We start from the raw sequence: 25759 nt of genomic DNA, 5'->3' as shown, positions 1-25759 counted from the left end.
TTGTTATTAAACAGGATGGCATCATTTATTTTTTAAATTGCAACCAGATAAAAATATTTTATATTTTTTAAACCAGTCCCTATCAGCAAAAACATTGGCATGCACTACAAAATGTTGTGATTTGGTGGTTTGTGCAGTACTACTACAAGTTTTTCACTCTTCCGGATAAGCAGTTTTGCTACTGGACTGGACTTCTCATACCACGTCCTAAAATGGCACATGAACTCAATGTTCAAGCAGGGAACAGTTACATTCTGCATGGCCAATCCAACAAACGTCATGTTTCTCCTAGACTATAAACAATCTCGGTCTGAATCAAACTTAAATAGGAAGATGTGTTGTAAAGTAACAGCTTTCAATACAGATTTAGTAATTGCACTTGTAATTTTAAGACTTAAAGCAGTTTAACCTACTGCCATCAGGAGGGAAAATTAACACTTGAATTGGTTCATTGTCTTGCAGGTTTAGTTGTTTATCTATTTAAAATGGATGAGAAAAGGCAAAGTTTGTTTAAACTATTTCTATTTTGTAGGCTCATAACTTGCCATTTCATTTAATAGGCATCAAATGTATTAAATGCAGTAGGTAGGTAGTACCGCCATATCTAGATCTTGGCCTATAGTCAAACTTGTCAGCCATCTCAAACATGGGATTGTCTTTTGCTTTTTATAAATTAAGTGATTTGATCACCAATAATAAATATGCTCACACAAAAAAAAGTGGAGAAACAAACAAGAAAATTCATGTACCTGGCTGGGTAAGCGGAATGCTATAGTCAAACTAAAACAGTATACAGTGTAAGGGTCTGATTTATGCTTTACTGTGTATGTTTTTGATGAGCAAATGGAGATTACAGGTGGGAGAAGCAGGATGGAAGTTTCTCATTATGATTGATGAGTTTATTACTTATAATGAGATGAAAAGCTTGGGATTTTGAGACCGCATTGAGGTACTTGAAATGTGGTACAGGTATCTCACAGGGATACACCACAGCTTTCTGTTATGGTGGTTGTATTAGGCATTGACAACTGATAAATAATTCCCTGACCAGATGAAGTACTGTATCATTGACAACCTTCATAACATCTCTTAAGGAAAAGCACACATCAATCTTCTAATACAAGCCCAGCATACCCTGTTGCTCCTGTAGTCCCTTAGATGTTCAGCAGAAGAAGCAGCCTGAAAGCTGAGGAAGGGCTTTAACTGCTGCTGTTTTCCCTTTAAAACAAATTTGCTCAATCCAAGATTCTGGAAGAAGCAGGACTTTACGATTTGATGGACAGGATTTGTTGCTTTCTCTCTCTGACATCTTTAGAAAACGTACACTCTAGGCACATAGCTGCCTTTTGAAGTTGTAAGAAGGTAAGAGCTTGTTAAATATGACATGGGGCATTTCAGAGAAAAAAAAAATTTGTATAAAATAAAGGATAAAAAAGTTTTAAGTCCAAGGTTTAAAAAAAAATAGTTAAATTAAAAATGATACTGATACTTAATACAGGTAAAAATATAATATAGACCTTAGAAATGCAGTTAAAGACATGATGTAGTTTGCACCTATAAAATGACACTGGGGCCTGTTTGTAAATTTCTTGAAAAGAGACAAAACAGTATGACCAAAGGGAATACACGTTACAATTTGCTACCTTCATTTCTTCTAAATGAACACAAAAGGCAGATAAATAGCGTTAAAAGGTCCCATTTCAACAGCCAGGAGTGATACTGAAGTGTATATTCCTGAGATAATAATCAGAAATGTTGATCAGGAAAAAAAAAATGAAATCAGCTTGACCAGAACTTTCCAAGCAGCCAGCCAGACGTCCACAATCAGTGGACCAAGGAGTGAAATCAGGCAAGGAGCTTTTAGAATGAGAAAGAATATTAAATTTTCACATCACAGCTCATGCAGCAATTTTTGGCAAAATAGAAATCATCTCTGGTAATTTTTTTCAACAGCTGTAAAAGCAGAATGAAGCCTCCTCGTTTTGTCTGGGTCAGTTGAAGTATGACTGCAGGGTGCCTCGGCGACGGACATCACATGTCCAGCAGTGAAATCCTCCTCCCAAAGAGTTTGCATGCCGAATATTCACTTTAATGGTTTTTATCCCTAATTAAAAAAAAAAAAAAAAACTTAAAACCTGAAGCTCAATCACCTTTACAGTTACAGTTCACCAGATATGCTGTCCTGTATACAGTATATTATCAGTTTTCACTACTTCATCCAGATTCTCCAGGAGCATATAAATACTTCCAATACCATTTGGCTTCTTCCCACCCTTAAAGGAATATTCTACACACAAACTATATTTTGTATATGATACTTACCTCATGTGTTTGGTGGTGATGACCAATAAAAAATGTTTCATCATGTTTTCATGGAGCATGAAGATAAAAATGTTTATAATATAATACAGGCTAATGGTGACCAACGTAGTAAATGGCAAACAATATGAAAACGTCCATGGAGAGAAAAAACAAAATTCACATGTTGCATAATCCATGTCCGTTATCCAGTTGCTCACAACATGCAAAATATATGCATGTTGCTAAAATATTGTTAAAAACTTCCAGAAAAGTCAATGCACATTATAAACCATGAACAAAAGTCACATGGGACTGACTTTTTGAACTGAAGAGTTTCATGACTTGTGTTTCCTGTCCATTATGTGTGTGGATTTTTCTAGAAGTATTTTTTTTAAATGGTATTTTTACCATTTTTTTTTATTTGCATGTTATGAGCAAATGGCTGGATAGATGACGTGATTATGCAAAATGAGGATTCCAACTGCACCCTCATAGATGTTTTTCATATTTGCTGTTGTACAGCGTTGTTCGCCATTGGCTTGCATTATATCATTTTATTTATTTTCATTCTCCATGAAAATGTGATTAAAATTTTTCTCGGTCATAATTAAAAAAATATATTGGGTAAGTAAAATTCAGTATTTAAAAAAAAAAAAAAATTTGAGTGGAGTATTCCATTAACCTCTTGATTCACTGCCAGAAGAACACAAGGGGAGGTGAGGGAGTGACGGGATCAGCATTTTGCCAGACAGAAGACACTTGGATGAGTCTGGCTGGACAAACCGAACTGGAAGAGACTCTAAACCCAGCTCTGAGACATTGTACTGTATTTTTATATAAAGCTACTAAAACAGAAAGGATGAATACCAGGTTAAGGAAAGTGGATTTTGGAAAGAATTGAAAAAAAGATGCGATTTAAGATGTGTTATGTTCTTAAAGAGAAACGCTTGCAGCGTGCTTAGTACCGCTGAAATATCACCAAGGATGCAGGCTTAATTCTTGGTTTGGTTGCTGTCTGCATGATTTAAAGACAATGTGCAGCTCAACAAGCACATTGTCTTCTTGTATTTGGTGTAATGTCCATTAAGGGGCTAGATGAGATTGCACCATCTGCAGAAGTACTGATGAACTCAGGCAGACCCTCAATTTTCTCCAAAGCCACTGAATTGCTAAAGGGACTGTTTTAATAAATAGTCTTAATTTAGTATAAACTAAAACTGAGAAGAGGTTCTGGGTTAGCAGGTGGAGTGACATCACCGAGCTACTCTCAAAAGTGGCTAACATGAATCCACTGTAGGGTGTACTCACACACTGATATAGTCACCATGATCACGTGTGTTAATCAGTGACATTATGACAGCTATTTTCTTTCCTGGAAGCACAGTAAGATTTTCAACTCTTTTGACATCTATTAGAATTACCAAAGCCCACCTATTGATTTTTTTTGCAACCTATCTATTTATATATATCTGGAATCTTTGGCATATTAACTTTCTGCATATTTTGTGTTTGTTTCATTTGAACACATTAGAGCTTAATAAATTCAGACAGATGCTTGTTGTCATTTGTATAGTGAAAATAGCTCTTGTGGGCTTCACATATGGCCGTGGTAATTAGCTTCATTTTTCAGGCTATCAATGTGGACTGTCATTACTTTTCATTACTATGTACTGTTTTCTTTGTTGTATGGACAACAGAAGTAAACCCACAAAGAGAGCACCCTAACAAATAATTAAAACAGTACAAGGGAAGCAATGTAATAATAAAAAAAAAAGGGCAAAAGCTCACCTTGCTGTTCAAACACTTTCTGAATGCTGGTTTCATTGGCATCTACCATAACACGTTTGTCATCCAACATCAAGACATTCATTGACAGCCACTTGGAAGACATCCACAGTGGGTGATCTGTGTGCGAAGGATGAAGAAAAGAGGTAAAGTTAATCACAAAGTTTAATTTAGTTTTTGCATTGCGGTATATTGTGCCACCTGTCATGAATAACTCCCTAAGATCCCTTTATTCAGGTATTGCATTTATAGAGATGCTTGTTCACGGTGACATCAAGAAGCACTTCCAGGTTTCGTGACAAGTTCACAGGTGGGAGAAGACACAATAAGGCAGCAGTGAAATCTGAACAGATTAAAATCCCCGGTACTGAGTTTTGAAACACGGGTGTCATCACAGGTTGGTGCTCTAAATATTTACATAACCAGAGGCATGTGCCAACCTTGAATTTAATTTCTTGTTTAATTAAATGTCCTGGTTGTATGTAACTTCAGAAACAGTGTTTTATTACTTTAAAAGATGTGCATTGTTGTTAAATCACAGTACTTACTCACTTTGTTATTGTTATGAAAGAGAAGGGGAGGAGAATAATAGTCTTTTACCAAAAAATATGCTGCCATTTAAATCTATATACTGTATTTATGGTGCATTTTTAATAGCCCACTTTATCCTGAGCAGGGTCATGGGGAAGCTGGAGCCGACATACACACACACACACACACAATATACATGTATAAACATATTTATACATATATACACACACACACACACAGTGGACCCTACCTGGATCACGGCACTTTCAGTGTAAGCTGCAGCTCCCACAACCCTGAATTGTCTTAAATATATCAATGTTCGTAGACCTATTTAACTAAAACATTTTTAAAATTGTAATTCATGAACAGCACACTGGAAGTAAGCAAGTAACGGTTTTTTTATTTATTGCAACCATGACTCCGACAGCAAGTACTGTGCAGTAATTTTGGCCCCCACACGATTCACTTATTTAGTCATATGTCTTCTTATTACTTCGTATTGTAATCTTGAGTGCTTTTTAAAATGACCCGTATGTAAAATGTCCAAGTTTATTGAAATGTTTTTTTTACAAAAGTAAATCAAGCACTTTGTGGATTTTTCTGGTTCTAGACTGAGAAAGAGCAAATATGTTTAATTAAGTTAGTTAAAAATGTTTAAGGAATACAGTACTAAGAACCCATTTTGGGCATCCTAAAACAACTCCTTCACACCCTGGGACGTGAGCCCAAGGATATGAGCTTCTAGGCTAGCTGGCCAGGTTCTTCATCATAAGAAATTAGTTCAGGGAATTTCCAACCACCAACTCCTCACTCTTACCTGTTTATACCCACCCTGCTGTGACTGTCTACTTCACACTTATCACAGATAGTCTGGTCAAAAAGAGAACATGCTTACCAACAACCTACAAAGCTAACTTTTAACATTAGTGGGACTAATGAATCAAAGGGGAAAAAAATTAAAATTTCATGTTTTTCTGTGGTGCACAATACAATACTTGTAATATTTTTTCCTAAAAGTGGAGATTTGGGGCGGCACGGTGGCGCAGTGGTAGCACTGCTGCTCACAGTTAGGAGACTTGGCTTCGCTTCCTGGGTCCTCCCTGTGTGGAGTTTACATGTTCTCCCCGTGTCTGCGTGGGTTTCCTCCGGGTGCTCCGGTTTCCTCCCGCAGTCTAAAGACATGCAGGTTAGGTCGATTGGCGATTCTAAATTGGCCCTAGTGTGTGTGCTTGGTGTGTTTGTGTGTCCGCTGTGGTGGGTTGGCGCCCTGCCCGGGATTGGTTCCCTGCCTTGCGCCCTGTGTTGGCTGGGATTGGCTCCAGCAGATCCCCGTAACCCTGTGTTTGGATTCAGCGGGTTGGAAGATGTATGGATGGAGATTTGTCAGTGAAAATGTGGATTGTCTATTTCCCAATTAGCATTTCAACAAACTAATTGTGTAAGGGTTTGTACCAAGAAACAAATATTAAGAAAATGAATTTATCACACTTGAAAATAACCAAGTTCCAATTAAATATTGTGACTGGAGAATATTGAAAGAGGTTAGGTCTTTAAATTCAGCCTATACAGAGAGAGAAAGAGAGATAACGAAAGACAATATAAAGTCATTACTTCAAATATTGGATTAGAAAGAGTAGAGTAGGTATGTTATAGAAAGATGGATTACCAATAAACAATTACCAGGAAAAAACTGCTATTTTTATGTACTGTTTTAATAAAAACAGTATAAACCGGGTCCCATCGTAAACCCGTTAGGAGAGATTTATTTCCTTTAGATGGTCTTTTATTCAGTATTGTAAATAGTGTTTTGAATGGACATTATTTAAAAAAAGAAGGGTTCTTGAGTCTGCTTTTGTTCCTAGACATTCAAGCCCTTCATAGTTTGACTTTGATGTGCTCCATTGTAATAGCTGCAATTAACAAGAATAAATATGGTAATGCCCAAAAAAAAATAATTTTTTAATTATTTAATGTAAAGAGGTTGTTTTTAATAGTATATGCTGGCAGGTGTCCTAACTGTGTACTGAACTGCAAAATACACGGACTTTATTTATAAATGCCACCATAGTTGTGCTGTGCATTTATGATTTGAAAGCTGCCTGTAAGAAATGATGCAGCTGAATAAAAAACATTAATAGATCCAGTTATTTTGAACATTTTGAGAAGGTTTTGCACATTTGTAGAACATGGTACAGAAAATCACAAAAGTTACTGCAGCATATAATACAAGTAACAACTCACCATCTGGAATCAGAGGTATTGGAGGACGGATCACAGTCCAGCCAGCTTTCTTGAACATCTCAATCTGAAAACAAGACATGCAGCAATTAATTACTTTATGTGAAGATGCCTCAAGAAGCAGCAGAAAAAATCAAAATGAATAGGGTTTAAAAGTTCTGCAGTTTTAAATATTTATTGAAGATCAACTTTACAGATGGGTGCACAAAGAATTTGTTTGATTTTCTGAAAGCATTTAGTCAGATACAACATGTCTGACAATGTGTGGGTGTCATACTAAATCAGAATCTGTTTTTGCAGTCTTGATATGTAAGGCAATAACCATGCCAAGCTGGCATAAACTACATTCACTGGTGCATATACTCATGCATACCAGACTTATTTAGAGCTATCAGTTATCCTTATTACCACATCTTGAATGCCTCTTGAAAGCCCACTAAGACATACAGAAAATTTGATCAAACACAGGTTCTTGGTGTTGAAGAGCAGCAGCCCTTACCAATTCAACACTGTTTGGTTCAACACAAAGAAATGAATATATAGTACTGAGTGGCCAAAACAGACTGCCAAAATGTCATAATTTTCTGTTACTAAAAAAAGTAGCAAAACTTTTATAACTTTCTTTAGAAAATGTCAAATTTGAATGACACACCTTAATGGGCATTAATGTGTATAATTTGTAGTTCTACAAAAAGTCACGTTACTAAACCTCTCACCTGCGTGTTGAAAGGACACCAAGAAACTATTGGACTGGGAAAGGCCAAGCATAATTAAATCACTGAGAGACCACCACACAGTGGTAACTGAAAACTACATTGGGTAAATGTGGCCATCTAGGGCAGTGAGAAACATTTTTGTGTATAAGTTACTTCTGAAGGGAAACTAATGAGGCACCAAAAGCAGATAAGCATAAAGGTGATATTGCTCCTCTAAGTCAGCAGAGGGCAGCAGAGGACCAATATTTTGGAAAGATTTCACTCTGCTTCCAATTGTTGAGAGTCAGTGGCTATAAAGAAGCAACTGTCCTTTAAAATATATGCATGAGGTCATCTGTGTGCTGGTCCAAGCACTGACACTCTTAGGATTCTGCAAGTGATTCAGAGTGCCCCTGTGAGAAAACTGGAACTAGGTTAAAAAAAAAAGGTTGCCCTGTGCTGCATGCCAGTTCAGTCTAGAAATAGGCATGCAATTGGTGGGCAAGGCTTACTGGCAGAGAGGGCAAATATAAAGCATTGGAGATAGAAGCTAGGAGACATACATTGTGTTGTTTAAAGGTAAAGTCTGCAAAGTCAGTTAAAGAACGATCTGGTATTAGACACACAGAACAAAAATAGAAGGCTTTATTTTAAATTGTTAAATTACAAACACCTATCTCTTTCCTTCCCATACCATATATTATAAAATTCATCTGACCTTATTTTAAATTGCTAAATTACAAACACCTCTCTCTTTCCTTCCCATACCATATATTATAAAATTCATCTGACCTTTAGAAGATGCAGAATTTCTTACCTGATGACACGGGCGATCTGGGTTAGAAAGTACCAGTCCAGGCCCGATAATGTTAAAAGTGGCATCAATGTGCATCGGATTAGGGTCTTTGAAAGAAATGATATGTATTCTGTAATCTGGAGCAAGGTGCCTACGCATCCATTCGATGCCCATGTAGTTTGTAACCTGTATATAAAAAGAAATATATATATACTCTCAGGATATGCAGCAAAGTCCCAGATTTATGAAAGCCTAACATCCATCTCCTGCATTCAGCATGTGTTTTGAGCAGGATCTCCTACTGGACTTTCTGGGTACCTTTGAACGCAGTAAACAAACTGGTTCATGACCCTGTAATTGTGTAAAGCTCACTTGGCCACAAACCTTTTACTTAACTGTGCTACACAACATACTAACCAGTCCAAGATTTGTGTTCCCAAGGATAAAGAGCAACAGAATTGAAACTCTTTTATTCCCAAAGCTATAAGCATTTCAAATTCTGTTAATTGGAGGGATGCTGCTGCATTCTGATTTATTGTGTACTATTAAAGGTAATTATTCTTCCTTGTATAAAGCTTGAGTGTGTGTTCATATACAATAAAACTGGTTGTTACTTAGAAGCAAATAAGCCAAGACACACTATCTGTGTAATGTTTTATGTTTAATACTTTCCTGCTGAAAACAAATTTCCTTCTGGGATTAACTCTCTACCCAACTTAGCCTAAGATAAAGGCAATTTTCTTTGACCTAGCCTATAAGGACACACCCAAGTAAAATACTAAGGCGCTGTGTGAAGTTTATCACAATAGTAAATCCAAAGGTGGCTGGCGGCAAATCCACGCATAAGAAGTATAGCAATGAGTATCTTATAAGTAGCACCATTAATTTATTCATTGTGTTATTTGTTGTTTAAGTCAGGACTGCAACAACAATTTTACACTAAGCTAAGGTTCATGTGGTCTTCTCAAGTTGATGCCAACAGTATCTAGACATTTTTTAATTGCAGAGGTGACACCTGCTGCACTCGGGTCCCAATCCAGGTGGTGTGATGGGTGCAGCAATGCTCTATCAGCGCATGCTCCCAACCTCCTCAGTTTATGCAATATAATTGCCCCTATTTTGTATTTTCTTCCATAAAAGTTTTTTGTCATACAGTATGTATTTTGGCATCATTTGGTCTTTTTGTCTTGTAATGGGTGGCACAAATAAGTGACTGTGATTTCACAGACTAGGAGAAGACAGGCTGCGATTATCCCTACTTATCACAATAATATATTAGAATTCTACTTTCAGGGCCCTCTGACCCAGAATGAAATGAATGAAAGAATCCAAAACACTGTCTATGAAAATTGTGCTTTTATTGACAACAGAAAGGGTGAAATTAACAAAAATAACTCTTCTTTGTAGAATTGTCAGTTTTGGCTGTTTAGGCATTTTTCATGGCTACCAGGGTGAGATGATTCCCTAGAAAACAGGTAGTGCAACTGAGATTTATGGGACAAAAAGACAGAGAGGTAGAGCACATGAGGGAGTTTGAGTGTGTAAATAACTATGGCCTGCAACAGCCCCACACAGGACTGGCCCCCTGCTCTGAATTTGGAAAATAATAAATTAAAAAAACAAAAACTACAAAGTGGCAGCCATCCTACTCAAAGACTTTGACGTGCTTAGGTCATATCAGCTCTCTCTCTTTTTACATTGACTATTGTTGTTTTTTTTATTTTAATTAAACCATTGCTTTATATTTATAGTTGAACTTGAAGACCCTTTGGGTTTTGACCAACTTTACCACATTTATGTTATTTTTCACTCTCCTCCGCACAACCGTATCACTGCTAAAGATGAGAAATGATACAGTCTTTGAATGTCACACATCAGACGCTAATTCTTCCCCAATTAATAACTTTGGTACGAGATAGTCCTGGTGATGTTACCAGAGTTGTCCTAATTCTCTTTTCCTCAGGCATACAAACTGTACAGAAGTATGATCAGAATCCTTTCTTCTCTCCCAGTAATATTAATGGAATGCAGAGTGACACTCCCTGTGTGTATGTTGGGTGCTGTGTAAGGGCAACAGAAAGCAGGAAAATCATATTAGCACAGCTGCCCCCAGGGGTGCCTAACCTTGTCTTTAGAGACAAACTAGGGCTATGTAGAGAAGATAAGAGGTTGGAACATCATCTTCACCCTTACAGGATTCATTTTCCCAGTGCAAGAACATGTGAGATCACATTGTCCCTTTATAATAGTGGGGAGCATTGAAAGCCATCAGGATGACCAGTTAAGGACAACTTGACGCTCAGGGGTTGCCCTGGAGTGCAGGAGCTACCAGGTGATGCTCTACCCTGGTATCCATGTAAGAAAAGAGTAGTGCAGCCCCAAACACCAATCTGTGACTCCAGGACTTTGCTGAGAATGACTCTAGAATACAGTTTAAAATCACTTCATGATAGGAGACACAGGGGAGCCTGAAGTTGGCAGAACAGTGTGAAGTTAAAGTGAAAAGCTTGGAGGAAAATGCCAGCATTGAGAGAGGTAGGAGGTTAGATAAGGAATGTTTGACTGTAGTTTTAAAGGTAGTTAACTGAGCAAGCCAACTTAATAGTTAGGCGTTCAACAACATTTGAAGCAGGCTTAAATTGGGAGGAGGGTCTTTGTTTTCTTTAGTTCACAATGTATTTTACACACCTTTTGTATATACCGTACCTCCCTTCCACATTTTATCAAATAACTGCACCAATTTGGACACATCTGGCATTACCCTTCCTCTTGTCACAAGATAGGACTTTAAGTCCATCAGTAAAATAACAGCCCAGTAAATGTACCTAACTTGCTGTGCTGTATAAAGACTTGCCTGGCTCCTTTGTACAAAAATGTCTCTACCGGCCCGAATAAAATCAGCAGCATCAAAGCACGGCTCAAACTCAGTGGTGACAAACTTCCCCTGTGCAGCCAACTTATGTCTGTCTTCCACTGTACGGATGGGATATTCCTGAGGGATTAAAGCAAATTGTTAAATTCATAAAGATTGGTTTCTGTTTTGTGAATTGTGCTTACAATTTTAACAAAGTAAGAGACAAGCAGAAGGAAACACACTGAAACTGAAAACACTATTACAATACAAAGCAGAACAACAAAATTTCTGCCTGTAACAAAAACAAAGTGAAGGAGCCTCAAGATACTCATGAATTATTTAAATGGTTACAGAAATACTTCATGGCCAGCATAAGGTGAATATTGTATTCATTTATTGAGCTAATAGTTTTATTCATATCCATTTACAAATTACACATAGACTGTTTGAGATACCGTAGCTTATATGAACAACATACCAGTGGGCTTTGCAAATACTGAACTATTTTGAGTGGTCGATGTATTATGTAGCTTCATCTAACGCTAAGTGTGCTCAGAAAAGCCTAAATTCTAATGGGACTGGTGTTGAAGAGGACGGCTGGCTCACATAATCTTCAATGTGTGACATAGACAAGATAGAAGTATTATATCTCTGGAGGAAATGAAAGGTTACATAGGATCAGGTTTGTCCATCTCAGCAACTTGGGGCCATGACCCTCACCAGGCTAAGCAGAGTGAAAGTAAAGTAAAGTAGTTGTTTATAGATTACTACTCAAGCTTGTTCAACCTCATTCTACTGATGCTTATTTAAATTCAGGCCTAGTGGCTGTGGAAGATGATGAATTTGTTATGTCCAGGTCTTTCTTAGACTTATCGTCAGGTTCTGGTGAAGGGGGCCTGGCTGGCAAGAGGTTACCAGAGACAATTGTACCACCATATTGACAAGGGGGCTGTGAAAAGTCCCGTGTGACACCTTCAGGGCTGAGAAAGATCAACACTGAGAAAAGAAAGCAATTGGGCGTCTGTAGGAGAAGTACATCCTTTCAAGGTATCCCCGGGACAGTCATTCTAGGACTATAAGAACCTTATAAAACTGCTCAACAAAATGAAAGGAACACTTTGAAAACACATCAGATCTCAATGGGAAAAAAAATCCTGCTGACTATCTCTACTGCTATGGACTGGTATGGTAATGTGTTAGGAACGAAAAGATGCCAAATCGCTTGCTGGAAATGAAAATGATCAACCTACAAAGGGTTGAATTCAAAGACACCCTGAAAATCAAAGTGAAAAAATGATACGGTAGGCAGGCTCGTCCATTTGGCCGAAATTTCATTGCAGCAACTCCAGATGGTAATCAGTAGTTTGTATGGGCCCCATCACATGCTTGTATGCATGCCTGACAACGTCCTAATGAGACGACGGATGGTGTCCTGGGGGATCTCCTTCCAGATCTGGACCAGGGCAGCACTGGACCGAAACATAAAGTCCCACCCAGAGGTGTGTGGGGCAGTCAATGGTATCAATTTCTTCATCCTCCAAGAACTGCCTGCATACTCTCGCCACATGAGGCCAGGCATTGTCGTGCACCAGGAGGAACCCAGGACCCACTGCACCAGCACAATGGGTCCAAGGATTTCATTCCAATAACTAATGGCAGTCAAGGTGTCGTTCTCTAGCCTGTAGAGGTCTGTACGTCCCTCCATGGATATGCCTCCCCAGATATACCATCACTGACCCACTACCAAACTGGTCATGCTGAACGATGTCACAGGCAGCATAACATTCTCCACAGCTTCTCCAGACCCTTTCACGTCTGTCACATGTGCTCAGGGTGAACCTGCTCTCATCTGTGAAAAGCACAGGGCGCCAGTGGTGGACCTGCCTATTCTGGCATTCTATGGCAAATGCCAATCAAGCTACACAGTGCCGGGCAGTGAGCACAGGGCCCACTAGAGGACCCTCATGAAGTCTGTTTCGGATTTTTTTGGTCAAAGACATTCACACTAGTGGCCTGCCTGCCTGCCGGAGGTCATTTTGTAGGCTTTGGCAGTGCTCATCCTGTGCCTCCAGTCCTGCTGATGGGTTAAGGACTTTCTATGAGGGGCCCTGTCCAGCTCTCCTAGATCAACTGCCTGTCTCCTGGAATCTCCTCAATGCCGTTGAGACTGTGCTGGGAGAGACAGCAAACCTTCTGGCAATGACACATATTGAAGTACCTGCCATCCTAGAGAAGTTGGACTACCTGTGCCGGCTCTGTAGGGTCCAGGTATCACCTCATGCTACCAGTAGTGACACTGAACATAGCCAAATGCAAAACGAGTGACAAAATAGATGAGGAGGGAAAAATGTCAGTGGCCTCCACCTGTTAAACCATTCATTCCTGTTTTGGGGGTCATCTCATTGCTGCCCCTCTAGTACACCTGTTGTTCATTTCATGAACACCAAAGCAGCTGAAACTGATTAACAAGCCCCCCTGCTACTTCACTGACCAGATCAATAGCCCACAAGTTTCATTGACTTGATGCTATACTCGGATTAAAAAGTGTTCCTTTAAATGTTTTGAGCAGTATATTTAAGGAGAGAATGAGACCAGAGAAGGATGCTGAGAGGGTTGAAGACCTCATGTTCACTAGCCAGAAATAATGCCACTAAAGGGATTTCAAGCCTGGAGTCTTTTTTCCAAAAGGTGGTATAACTCTTGATCATTACGGTCAGGAGGAAAGTTGGGGTAATGGTGTGGTGGTATAAAGAAGAGACCAGTGTAGTGCCAAAGAGAAAGAGATGGGGAGAGTGACAGAAAATGTGTACTTGGTGGTACTTTCGAGGTGGACAAGAGGACAAGCAACGACATTCAGCAATCAAATTCTGGATGTGTACTTGCAAAGTGGTATCAGGGTTCTGTCTATGCTCCATTTTACTTAGTATTCTCCCGGTGTTCAGACCCTCCTGTGTTATTTACATTTAATAAACACACCATTTTGAAACTTTTAATCCACTAACACTATTTCAGGTGTGAAGAGTCACTAACAGAATGTCCCTTCCTAGTACACCTTATCTATGAGTGTTCAGATCTGTAAATCTCACCTGGTCATAGAGGTCATCCGCCATAGTTGGCTTTGGGGCGGTTGTCCATTTGGCCCCATATTTGAAATACTCCTTAATCAGAGGTCGGTAAGCTCTATATTCAAAGAAGCGAGCTCTCCAAGCCATTGGTGCCTCAATAATTTCATTGCCAACAACAAGTAGAATATCTCGAGGCATGGCTGCATACATTCCTTTAAAAAAAAAAAAAACATGGAAAATATTAAAAATACATCCTTGCAAAATCAGTTATTAAACTGATTTGTGTGGCTCATGAAGAAAATGACATCAAGAAGACAAACTGGACCACAATGCAGTCCAATACAACTTATCTACAGGTACACCAGGGATCTAAACCTGCCAGAAACACATTCAGAAGAAAAAGTCCCTGCCAAATGGGTCATCCAGCCAACATTTTGACGAATATGTAACAGCAGACTATGAAAGCATCAGTTTAGCTTAGAGACTACAGTGACAATGATAGCTAGCCAACAGCTGCGCTTACACTGAAATTCAAAAATTTGGATCTGCCCTCATGGAACAATGAACAGCTGTCATCTTGCCAGATGACAGTACAATTTCTAGCTCAATGCCATTTGAGAGAAGCTGTGGAGCTCAAGAACAGAAGCTTAATTGTGAGTTGTTACTGATGCAGAGATCAATTATCATAATGTTCTTAATTTAGAATGAATCCAGGTGTTGCTTGTGAACATACAGAAGAAAGAAGATTAACATTAATACAAATGGCTTTAACCACTCCTCATTTTAAAAATTGGTGTATAATAGTGCATGTGACTTAATGTTCTACATAAAGCAAAAACTGATTACTTTGAACCATTTTCCAAGTAAAAATGTAAAACTGACTGACTTCTAAAGCACTTCATGACAATGCTCACTAATGAGGATGTTAGACTTAAATCCTCCCGCCACATCCTTAATGTGGTGTTGTCCCTTCTTACTGGTTTCCTATTAATCCATTCTCACACCTGCTTAACTCTTTCAGGGCTGATGTCGACTTTTGTCAAAAGGAGGAGTTGACGATGCTAATCGACTGTAAACTGTGACAAAACCACCCGTTATGTTTTAGTTGGACTCTTGTTGCTAGAAGGAAAGTTATGACCGAGATTTCCTGCACTCGCATGAGTAGCAAGGCGCAATCAGTGGCAGAAATGGCACTGACATCTGGCGAGAGATCAAAGCGAATGTGTAAAGCAAAATACTCCGTGGACAACGTTTTGCCTATTATCTCTGAACTGGACTATGACTTGTCGGACTCAGATTTTGATACAAGTGATTGAAAACGAATGTGAGGTTCCAGCTTCAGCTGATTGGTCCCCAGCTAATCGTTGTACTGACATTGTTCGCCAGTAAGGACTGCCACTTAATAATGATAAGAGGTAGAAACCAGATTGCAATGCACTGCGACATTGTCCCAGCCACGCAAAGACAGCCTGATGCACATTCTTGGCAAACTGGCAGCCACAGCATGCAGCAACAGATGTTTTATGTTGATTTCTGTGTGAAACCATTGTTTTTTGGAAAAAATATTCAGCCCTCAAAGAGTTAATGCAATTCAGAGTCACACAAAGAAATGTATACAATACTTTATTGCATAGGATACTCCACAGTCCCAAATCTTATCTAATATGCCAAAGAAAACTGTCCTGTAGTGTGCTGCCAACACTCTTAAATCTGCACCGACAGCATAAGAAATATTTACTTGGCTGTTTTTGATTAACCATTTACCAAAGTGCTACTCTCATGAAAATACACTTTTTTTTTTTTTTTTTTTTCGGGAAAAGGAAACCCACATCATCATCTGAAAATTATAATGTGAAGATGCCACAGATAAAATTAAAAATCAAGAAAATGCACAACTGAAAAGTTTTCATAAATAAATTACATTTAGAAGCCCTTCATATCACATTTCAACTATACCTGCTTAATGTGATTTTGATCCTTTTCGGTTTATTTTGTTGGGTTTTGTCCGGGGTATGATGTTAATCTGCTTCCAGCCCTACAAGCAGGTCCTCCAACTTACAGGGAAAACTTGGGCGTTGGTGGCAGGACTGGCACTCCAGCCACTGTAAAAATAAAACCTCCCACTGTTCCAGTGTGGTGCTGAGGTGTCACCCGCCTCACTCGGGTCCCAATCCAGGTGGTGTGGTGGGTGCAGCAATTCTCTATCAGCGCATGCTCCCAACCTCCTCCTCCTCCTCAGTTTATGCAATATAATTGCCCCTATTTTTTATTTTCTTCCATAAAAGTTTTTTGTCATACAGTATGTATTTTGGCATCATTTGGTCTTTTTGTCTTGTAATGGGTGGCACAAATAAGGGACTGTGATTTCACAGACTAGGAGAAGACAGGCTGCGATTATCCCTACTTATCACAATAATATATTAGAATTCTACTTTCAGGGCACTCTGACCCAGAATGAAATGGATGAAAGAATACAAAACACTGTCTATGAAAATTGTGCTTTTACTGACAACAGAAAGGGTGAAATTAACAAAAAATAACTTCTTTGTAGAATTGTCAGTTTTGGCTGTGTAGGCATTTTTCATGGCTACCAGGGTGAGATGATTCCCTAGAAAACAGGTAGTGTAACTAAGATTTAAGGGACAAAAAGACAGAGAGGTAGAGCACATGAGGGAGTTTGAGTGTGTGAATAACTATGGCCTGCAACAGCCCCACACAGGACTGGCCCCCTGCTCTGACTCCCTGAGGCACTGGATTTGGAAAATAATAAATTAAGAAAACAAACTACAAAGTGGCAGCCATCCTACTCGAAGATATGGACGTTCTTAGGTCATATTTGACAGCAATGATTCTGCATACAGACTTTAATAAAAAGCCAAAACTTTTTTGTCACATACCTGTAGACATGAAATCCGGAGTTTTGTATTCAACTGACCAGTCAATAGGCTCTGGCCTTCTAACTGTAACACCTTCTAAGCGAAGAATATTGCACATTTCCTCAATTTCAGCTATTGCCTTCTTCGCATGCTCTTCTGGGAATCTCTCTCCACCATGCTTTTGATAAAAAGGCCAATACTTCTCATAGGTGTTAGCCTGGAAAAAAAATAAATCAGATTTAATATGATATCAAGTCAAGTGGTTTATGTGAGTACATAGGTTGATGTGTTATCTAGAGCAAATTGTAAGTCACTTTAACCTTACGATTGTCATCTTGCGGACCACTTGACTTACACTAAAGTAGCACTGGTGGTCTGTGGACCACAGTTTGAGAACCACTGCAATGGAGGATTGTTGGAATGAGGGTAAAATGGGAAATTCATAGTTTGAAAATGTGGCAGAAACTTTTCAGGAATTGGGTGAGATAAAGTGAACCAAAATTCTCAATAAATCTTTCCAGCACCTTGTTAAATTCTGCCTGAAAAAAATTCAGGCTGTGCTGCATTTAAAAGGGGATCCTACCTCCTAGACAGGTGTCCCTAAAAAGTGGCTGAACTGAATTGAATGTAAAATGCACAACAGAACCAACAGAACACAGTAACCCAAAGACTATTATGGAGTGCCTTACAAAATAAATAGTGATGGCAATGCTAATTGTAAATTAATATTCCTTTGAACAAAGCCTTTTTCTGATAATGTGCTCTTTGAAAGGTGTTGTAGAAGACAGAGGCTGACTTAGTAATTTTAAGATACATTCTGTCAATATATTAATAAATTACATTCTATAATCAACTAATCAATAAAACTATTGTGTCTTTTCATGCCAAAATAAAATTCAAAAACATTTGAATTGCCTGAATCATACATATTCTGCCAGACTGCAATACTTTGCAAAGAGCAGCAACAAATTATTAAAATTAAAATATCTGTAACAGCTTGTATTTATTGTTTTAGTTCTGGAAGAATGAGGTGTATTTTCACATGATGTAGCTAAGCTAATTTACAGTAAGCTTCTATGTTCATCACTTATCTGGATGAAATTTCAAAAGATAATTATGTTTACAAATTATTCTTTACAATCATTAAGGACTCTAGAAGGTTCCCAAGTGTTGATTGACTGAATTGCATAACTTTTATCCAACTTCTCAATTCCATGTGGCACCCCATTCAGGGTTGTTTTGTGTCTTGTGTCCTGTAATGGAATATACGGGACAAAAACAATTGACGGATGACCAATTCATTCATTATCAGAAAACCCTCTGGTAGTTCACATCTAATAACATGTCAATTACCCCAACCAAGACAAGGAAAATACTTAAATAGATAAAAGTATAGGTAGCATTCACCATAAAGTATTTGGATTCTATTTTAAAATTTGCCAGCTAGGATGCCTTAGCCTCGTGTTTTGTACGGATGTCCTCCAACATTCCAGAGGCCCACTGCCAAGTTGATAGTGATCTCCAAACAATTTAATGGGCCTGGACTAACATTTGCCCTGAAATATAATAGCATCGGGTGGTGCAGTGGGTAGCGCTGTTGCATCGCAGTTAGCAGACCCGGGTTCACTTCCCGGGTCCCCCCTGCGTGGAGTTTGCATGTTCTCCCCGTGTCTGCGTGGGTTTCTGCTGGGTACTCCGGTTTCCTCCCACAGTCCAAAGAGGTTGGGTGCATTGGCGACTCTAAATTGTCCCAAGTGTGTGTGTGCCCTGCGGTGGGCTGGCACACTGCCCGGGGTTTGTTTCCTGCCTTGTGCCCTGTGTTGGCTGGGATTGGCTCCAGCAGACCCCCTGTAGTTAGGATATAGCGGGTTGGATAATGGATGGATGGATATAATAGCATCTCATTGAGGAATGGTTGCAGCCTCATATCCAAAATTGGCTATTCATAATAATCAGGTTAAGAATAATAGATATGTTTTGCATGACAGGATAATAAACACCACACAACTAACCAAAATGAATTGCCCAAATTTAAACTTACATTGAGACTTACAGCTTTTCAAGTTTATTGGAGGAAACATTGGCTGACTGAAAGGAAATGCTTTTTGAACAATGGCATTAACTAAAGCATGCATGGATGGACAAATAAATCAACTTTTTTAAATGTTATTCTTCAATTATGCACCATGTGGTGGTGCTGTGCTTGCTGCAACTGTTTTCCAATTCTAAGAATCTGGCATAGCATGGTTTATGTGGTGTTTTCAATTTTCTCTCACATCCTAAATACATGTATGTTAGGTAAAATATTATAATTAAACCAATAAAGTATGAATATGCTCTATGAAGTGATGGCCCACGATCCAGAGTTCACAACTGCCACGTGCCAAATGCTGTCTGGATACTCACATGAAATAGAGAAAATGGTTTCAAGGAAATAGATGAATGGATACTTTTAGTACTCTCTGTTGCAGTCATTGCAGCTAAAGTTGACAAACAATAAATGTGACGGGGTAAATAAATACACACTTTCACAAAAGGCAAGTTGGTGCTGCATAACTTTGTTCATTCAAATAAATGACACAAGTAAAAAGTGTGTTATTTGTTCACTCAGGTGCTTTTTTTATCCAATAGATTGAAAACCTGAAAGCATTTAGGGTCATAAGTCTGCAAAAACAGATTAATGAGGAAAGGAGTAAATATTTTTTTCATATCACTGTAATAGCAAATGACAAATAAGAGATTCAGTCAATAGACCTCTGCAGGATTCTGGTACCTGGCATCTGCCTGTTGTTACTGCTGTTCAGCAAGTCTAGTGACACCAATGTGGTTATAGAGGTGTACGCATCAGAGCTGCCTGCAGTAACACAAAACTTAGTGCTGTTCACGTGTTAATACTTGGCAGAGCTCCATTTTTACAATATTTAAAAAAGCAACACTACAGTTGGGATGACTTTGGCCATAGCAAATTCTATTTATAACATAAATTCAGCTCCATGCTCAAATGCTAAGATCACAGTTCATGATCTTAAAAATATTACTTGGCTTCCTTTCCTTTGCAAACTCTTTCTAGATATGACCAACCGACAGGGCTTTGGTTAAACAGGTAAAAGGGAGAACGCATCTGAGATACTAAAAGCTGGACAGGCTGATGCTCATTTTGGTTGCTTTTAAATTGTTGGTGGGCACTGATTTTCTGTCTCAATCAAGTTGAATGGTCACCCTTGTCTCATGCTTCAAGTTTTTGTAATGCTTTGTCCGGAATCTCAGGCATCCGTCTATACTAGTGTTGTTAATACACTTAAAAATTAAAAAGAAAAAACTGCTTTTCCATATTTACCCTTTTCCAAAGCACTACACGTTATAGTAACATAACATTATCAAACCTGCTTAATCTAACTGAGGGTTACCCTATGACCTTTTGCTTTACAGTCCAAAGTCCTAAATATTTGACACTACACATTTGCCAGTAGGCATTAAAGCATTTAGAACTCTGTTCAATTTCAACACATTGACACTTCCTATAGGAATCAAATGGAGTTGTTTGCACCACAGATAACCCTTGACCTGTTTGTCTTCAGCATGTTTTTTGGCCTTTGTCCGCTATCCTTCCATCTCGTCAGGCTATTTTCTTAGTCTAGATACCTTTAAATTTATAAATATTATTCTTAGCTGGTTTACAAAGGAGTCAGCACTGAAATGCACTGGGTATTGCTGTTGCCTAACAGCCCAAATCCCAAACCAAGCACAGTCTCGGTGGAGTTTCATTCAACATGTCCCTTTGTCTGCATGGGTTTTCCTCTGTGCACTCTAGTATTCTTCCAATATCCCACTTACATGAATGTTACATTAATTACAACTCCAAACAGACCCAGTATGAGCGAGTGTGGATGCGAGTATGTACAGTATATCCTGTTGGTTATTGCCTTGAATCCCATGCCGCTGGGATAGGCCCCTATGAACCCAGGCTGAATAAAACAGGAGTAACTGCTTTGCAAATGCCTTTGTGGTAGAACTCACTATTAAAAGGTACCATAAAAAGAAAACATTGATGTAAATTAGTGTGTCACAGTATTTAATTTAATTCAATTTATGCTATTTTTATATGTTGCCTTTCACGGTATGTTGGCAGTTAGTCTTAGCTATTTACTGATTTTTCCAGGGGTGTTTGCTATTTTGAAGCATTGGCTCTGACGAAACACTAGTCTGATGTCACTTTGTCTCATTTTAAAAAACGTCATTTCATTAACTTGAGCCAATTCTGATGGAACTAGATTTTGACCCTGCCATTCCAAAAGTGGTATAGCTAAACATCCATTTTATGTACTTCAGGCCAAAATATCACATATTCTGCCCCTACTGCTGCCTCACAGTGTGACCCTCAATTGTCACTTAAACTACCTGGACTTAGATTTAAAGATAAAATGCTTCTTCTGAAAACTGTGATGCTCTCTTAATTATTTTTGTAGGCCGTATGAAGTAATGGTTAAGGCTCAGGACTTTAGATTTCAAACACTGAAACTGTGGGTTCAAGATCCTTCATTACACTGTGTGACCATGAGCAAGTCACTTCACTTGCCTGTGCTTCAATTGAAAAAAAGTGAAATGTAACCAATTGTATCCCAAATGCTGCAAGTCATCTTCGATAAAGGTGTCACCCAAATAATAAGTAATAATAATTTACAGAGAATTTAAAGTGGCCTACCTTAACTTCCACTGTAAATGGGGGAACACGGGCATTCTCTGCTCTTCCAACGATAACTTCTTCTAATGGGTCCCATTCATTGTAAGAGCAGACGGGGCAATCAGCAGGCACAGGGTCAGCAGTCTTGCATACACTATCCTCCTCCGCGATATTTGGTTGGATTTTTGCTGCAGAGGTCTGGGTGCTTTGGAAGGCTCTTTGCACCCATTTTCCAATGCCTCTGCCAAGCTGACAGAATTAAAAAAAAAAAAAAAAAAAAAAAACATAATTTTGAGTTAAATTCTGTTCCACTCATTGTATGAACAGACAAGCAGACAATTTAAAAATAATTTTGTGCAAAATGTTATAAACCCACATATTACGTATTAATTGCTGATTTTATTTTTATTTTGAATTTCATCAGCAACCAGAAAACAAAATTCAGCCATCCATTAAATAATTAAGCTTCGTTAAATTTGGGGTCACATGCCGATCATCACGCATAAGGCTGGAAAGAAACCGTGTATGGAGTGCACACTTCCCCTTTTAGATATAATGCATGATGTGCAAACTCTAGGACAGCAGTTCTAACCATTGTGCTGCTAAACTGCTTAAATGTCTGGGGCTGCAAACTGTACAAAGTATGATGTATTTCATGCCTATAATTGTAACAAGAGCCTTTTCTGACATGCAGAGAAGCTTGATGGGATGTCTGTAGTTGTCCTGATTAGGTTTCATGCTTATGAATGGGTTGTTCACAGCAGAGTTCAAATGGATCAACTGCTACAAGCAGCTGTTTGCTAAAATGAGTTGTGACTGATCACACAGCTGTACATGATGCCAAGATTCTACCACAGCCACATTCTGCAAGTGTTGCTTATTTTAACTGAGTTAGACAGTAAATTAACAGTGGCTGAATGTCACAGATAAATTAAACATTTGAATTTTACACTTTTGTAGAAAGCAAAATTTTGCTTTCTTTTAATTAGAAAGATATATTCATTAAAACAATTAGCTTTTTTTCATATAAGCTTTTATAGTAGCAATAATAAAGAAATCGGCAGATGCATTAAGTTACTTATCAGTTTTTTTGGGGGGGGGAGGCAGCTGGCCTTAGGTGTTGCACTATAAATTATGAAGCTGTCCATTCAAGTATTAAATCAAATCATCAATTCAAAATTTATTTATAAAGCACAATTTTAAAACACCATAAGTGTAAACCAATGTGCTGTACAATAAAATAAAAAAATATCAATAATAAATCAATAAACAAAGGACAAAAATTACATAAATACTAAAATAAGTTAAAACAATATCCTTGAAATGTATAAAATATTTCAAATAGAAATGTTATTTAAACAAAGTATAATATAGAATTAAGAACAATAAAATATACACCAATCCACTTCCAAGCCCACTTAGAGTTGCTGATGCCTGTAGACTGATCGTCTGTTCATTGGAGCTCATACTCACTTATGCATACACATTACTCATACCAACTTTGAAATGGCAGTTAACCAAACATGCCCGTTTTGTGATTTGGAAGAAAACCACAGTATTTGTGAGACCAGGTTAGGATACTGAATCCTACCTTATACTGTGTGCAAGTCAAGAATCAATCAGGGTAGAGCTGCAAGGTCATTGAAAGGCACACTCATTCCCACATCCACTGTCACTCATGTAGGGCCATTTTAGAATCACCAGATAACCCAATTTGCACAACCTTTGGATGTTGCAGGAAAACCCACAAAGACGCAGGAAGAACATGTGGCTTCACACAAACTATGAGTGAGCTAGAATTTGAACCACAATAAAGTACAGACAAATTAGTCAAATCCAGTTCTGGTTAGCAAGGAAAATACACCCATCAAATCCTGAACTGGATTAAGAGAGATGAATAGATGAACTGCCCAACAAAATGACAAGGAAAATTTAACATAACTGTTAAGTTTGTTTTTTAAAATGATCATAACAAAGAAACTAACATTTTCATCATAGAACACATTATAAATTTTCCAAACGGCACTTAAGTAAAGTGATTTTCTTAATTACCCGTTTAGTAGTTTCTCATATTCTTATATTCCAATATAAGAAAACGTGGTTGCTTAAGTATATTCCAACAGCTTGTCTGGCATATTCATGCACACACCCACACTTGCATTCCAAAGTACGAGCTGCCAAATCACCCGATCTCCATGTCTTGGGATATGGGAGAAAATTCAGAGGGCCCAATGTATTATTTTTAAGTCAGCTGTACTATCGGATTATATAATGGGAAAAAAACGCTGCCCAAATATTTACTTTACACATCCTTATACCAAAAATGTATTCAATGATCGACTTAATTTTGAAAAAAAATGTAACCTTAATTCATATTTCTCCCAACAAAAAGTTGAAAGAAACCGTGCTGAGTAAGCTACATTGTAATTGATTAAAGGTCAATCTCGGCATTAAAACATAATTCATGCTAATCGCAATGAAGCAGGCCAAATCGGACTCGCAAAGCATTTTTCCTGCCGATAACGGTGTTGGAGTTACATTCGTTAAAGGCGCAGTTTGGGGATTTCTTAGTATCAATGTAACGTTGCATGGCAGATTTCACAAGTTATGCTCACAAACCCAAGAATGATGCAGTTTAACTCGAAACCATTTATGCGCAGAAAAGCTTTTGCTGTTATTGGTTTTACAGCATTAGGATTTGTTCAAAGTTTGAATTGTATCTTAAAACATCGTGGTTATAATTGTGCACACTATTTTAATTATATTGTATATGATAGGTAAGTATCACCTAGAATCAAATTATTATATAAAATGGATTAAAACATACCTCATAAAATGCAAGCTGATCTTTATTTTAACATTTTCAAACCCGAATAATAAATGAAACCATTTTAACGATCTTGTTTATGATCATTTTAAGGTGTTTGAATATAATTAATTGGTAAATACGACCCTTGTTCACATTTATAACACTGGAGAGAGTACATAAATAATGGTGCTTCACAAGACCCAGTTGCTGTCATTCGTTATAATTGAAACCGCAACGGATAACCAAAGTTTAAACACTGAAAGATGGATTTTTAAAGAGTTAAATCACAAAAAAGTCAGGGGATTCTTAGAGCGCATTGAAATGAAAGTGGGAAAGCATAATATTGTAGCTTGCTGTGAAAAAAATAATTTTAAAAAATTGTAGATGTATTTAAGTAGTAGCATAGAAGTATTTAACTTGCATCAAACTAACAAATATAATGTAAAGGTCACTTGTATTTGTATTATCCTTAAACTTTCTTGTTTTCTCCACAATTGTTCCTCTTTGGGGTTCTATTCTGCTTTTTCCAAAAGAGATATATTCCATAACAATTTTATCTTACATATATTTATATACACACACACACACATATACATACATACATACACACACACACACATACGGGGTGGGCAAAAGTAGGTTTACAGCTGTTCATATGGAAAAAGACATGCAGTTTATGATTATTACAATGGTTGTATTAACTTTATTAACTCAAAAGAATGGCACATTGAAATTAGGTACAATCTCCTAAGTGCTGAAATTGCCGGCTTCGCGCACTCACAACTGTAAACTTATTTTTATCCATCCCAATGTAACACATACGTTCGCTGAAAATCACGCACTTATATCAAAGTACATTATTTCTCCAGGATAGCAATGTACAGATTTAAATTAGGCTGAAAGTTGAGGATTGTCCTGAGGTTCTCCTATTTAAAAAAAAAAAAAAAAGTGTACCAATGGATGTATATACAGTATATATTTTTTTTTGTTACCAACCATGGCTCCGATAAAGTGAGCAGCCTCAGCTCCGCGGCTACCTCCTCTCAAGCAGCGCACTCTCAGCATCGTCCTCGACGTGGATGTTTGCAGGAATGTTGTCACACTGTCAAGCTCTCACAGTGGGAGCCT

At 38.1% G+C, this 25759-nt stretch overlaps 1 protein-coding gene across 1 annotated transcript; it reads right to left on the bottom strand.

Moving 5' to 3' along the window:
• Positions 1-25759, bottom strand: gatm (glycine amidinotransferase (L-arginine:glycine amidinotransferase)). The gene is made up of 9 exons (XM_028823242.2): positions 25628-25759; positions 21844-22071; positions 17163-17358; positions 14287-14477; positions 11201-11338; positions 8368-8532; positions 6859-6922; positions 4090-4206; positions 1-2104 (listed from the first exon to the last, which is right to left on the bottom strand). Exons 1-9 carry the CDS (start codon positions 25694-25696, stop codon positions 1992-1994), a joined length of 1281 nt encoding a protein of 426 aa, XP_028679075.1. The 5' UTR covers positions 25697-25759; the 3' UTR covers positions 1-1991.

This window comes from Erpetoichthys calabaricus, chromosome 17, assembly GCF_900747795.2.
Source record: "Erpetoichthys calabaricus chromosome 17, fErpCal1.3, whole genome shotgun sequence".
Classification (NCBI taxonomy): domain Eukaryota; kingdom Metazoa; phylum Chordata; class Cladistia; order Polypteriformes; family Polypteridae; genus Erpetoichthys; species Erpetoichthys calabaricus.
This window is presented reverse-complemented; position numbering and strand designations above follow the sequence as displayed.

What these genes read in the sequence shown, in the direction of transcription:
- gatm (XM_028823242.2), bottom strand. Translation starts at nt 25,696, where the DNA reads ATGCTGAGAGTGCGCTGCTTGAGAGGAGGTAGCCGCGGAGCTGAGGCT. An exon ending in TTTTTGTACAAAGGAGCCAG is followed by an intron (nt 8,533 to 11,200) that starts GCAAGTCTTTAT and finishes TTTTATATACAG; the next exon opens with GTTACAAACTACATGGGCAT. An exon ending in AATACCTCTGATTCCAGATG is followed by an intron (nt 4,207 to 6,858) that starts GTGAGTTGTTAC and finishes CTTCGCACACAG; the next exon opens with ATCACCCACTGTGGATGTCT.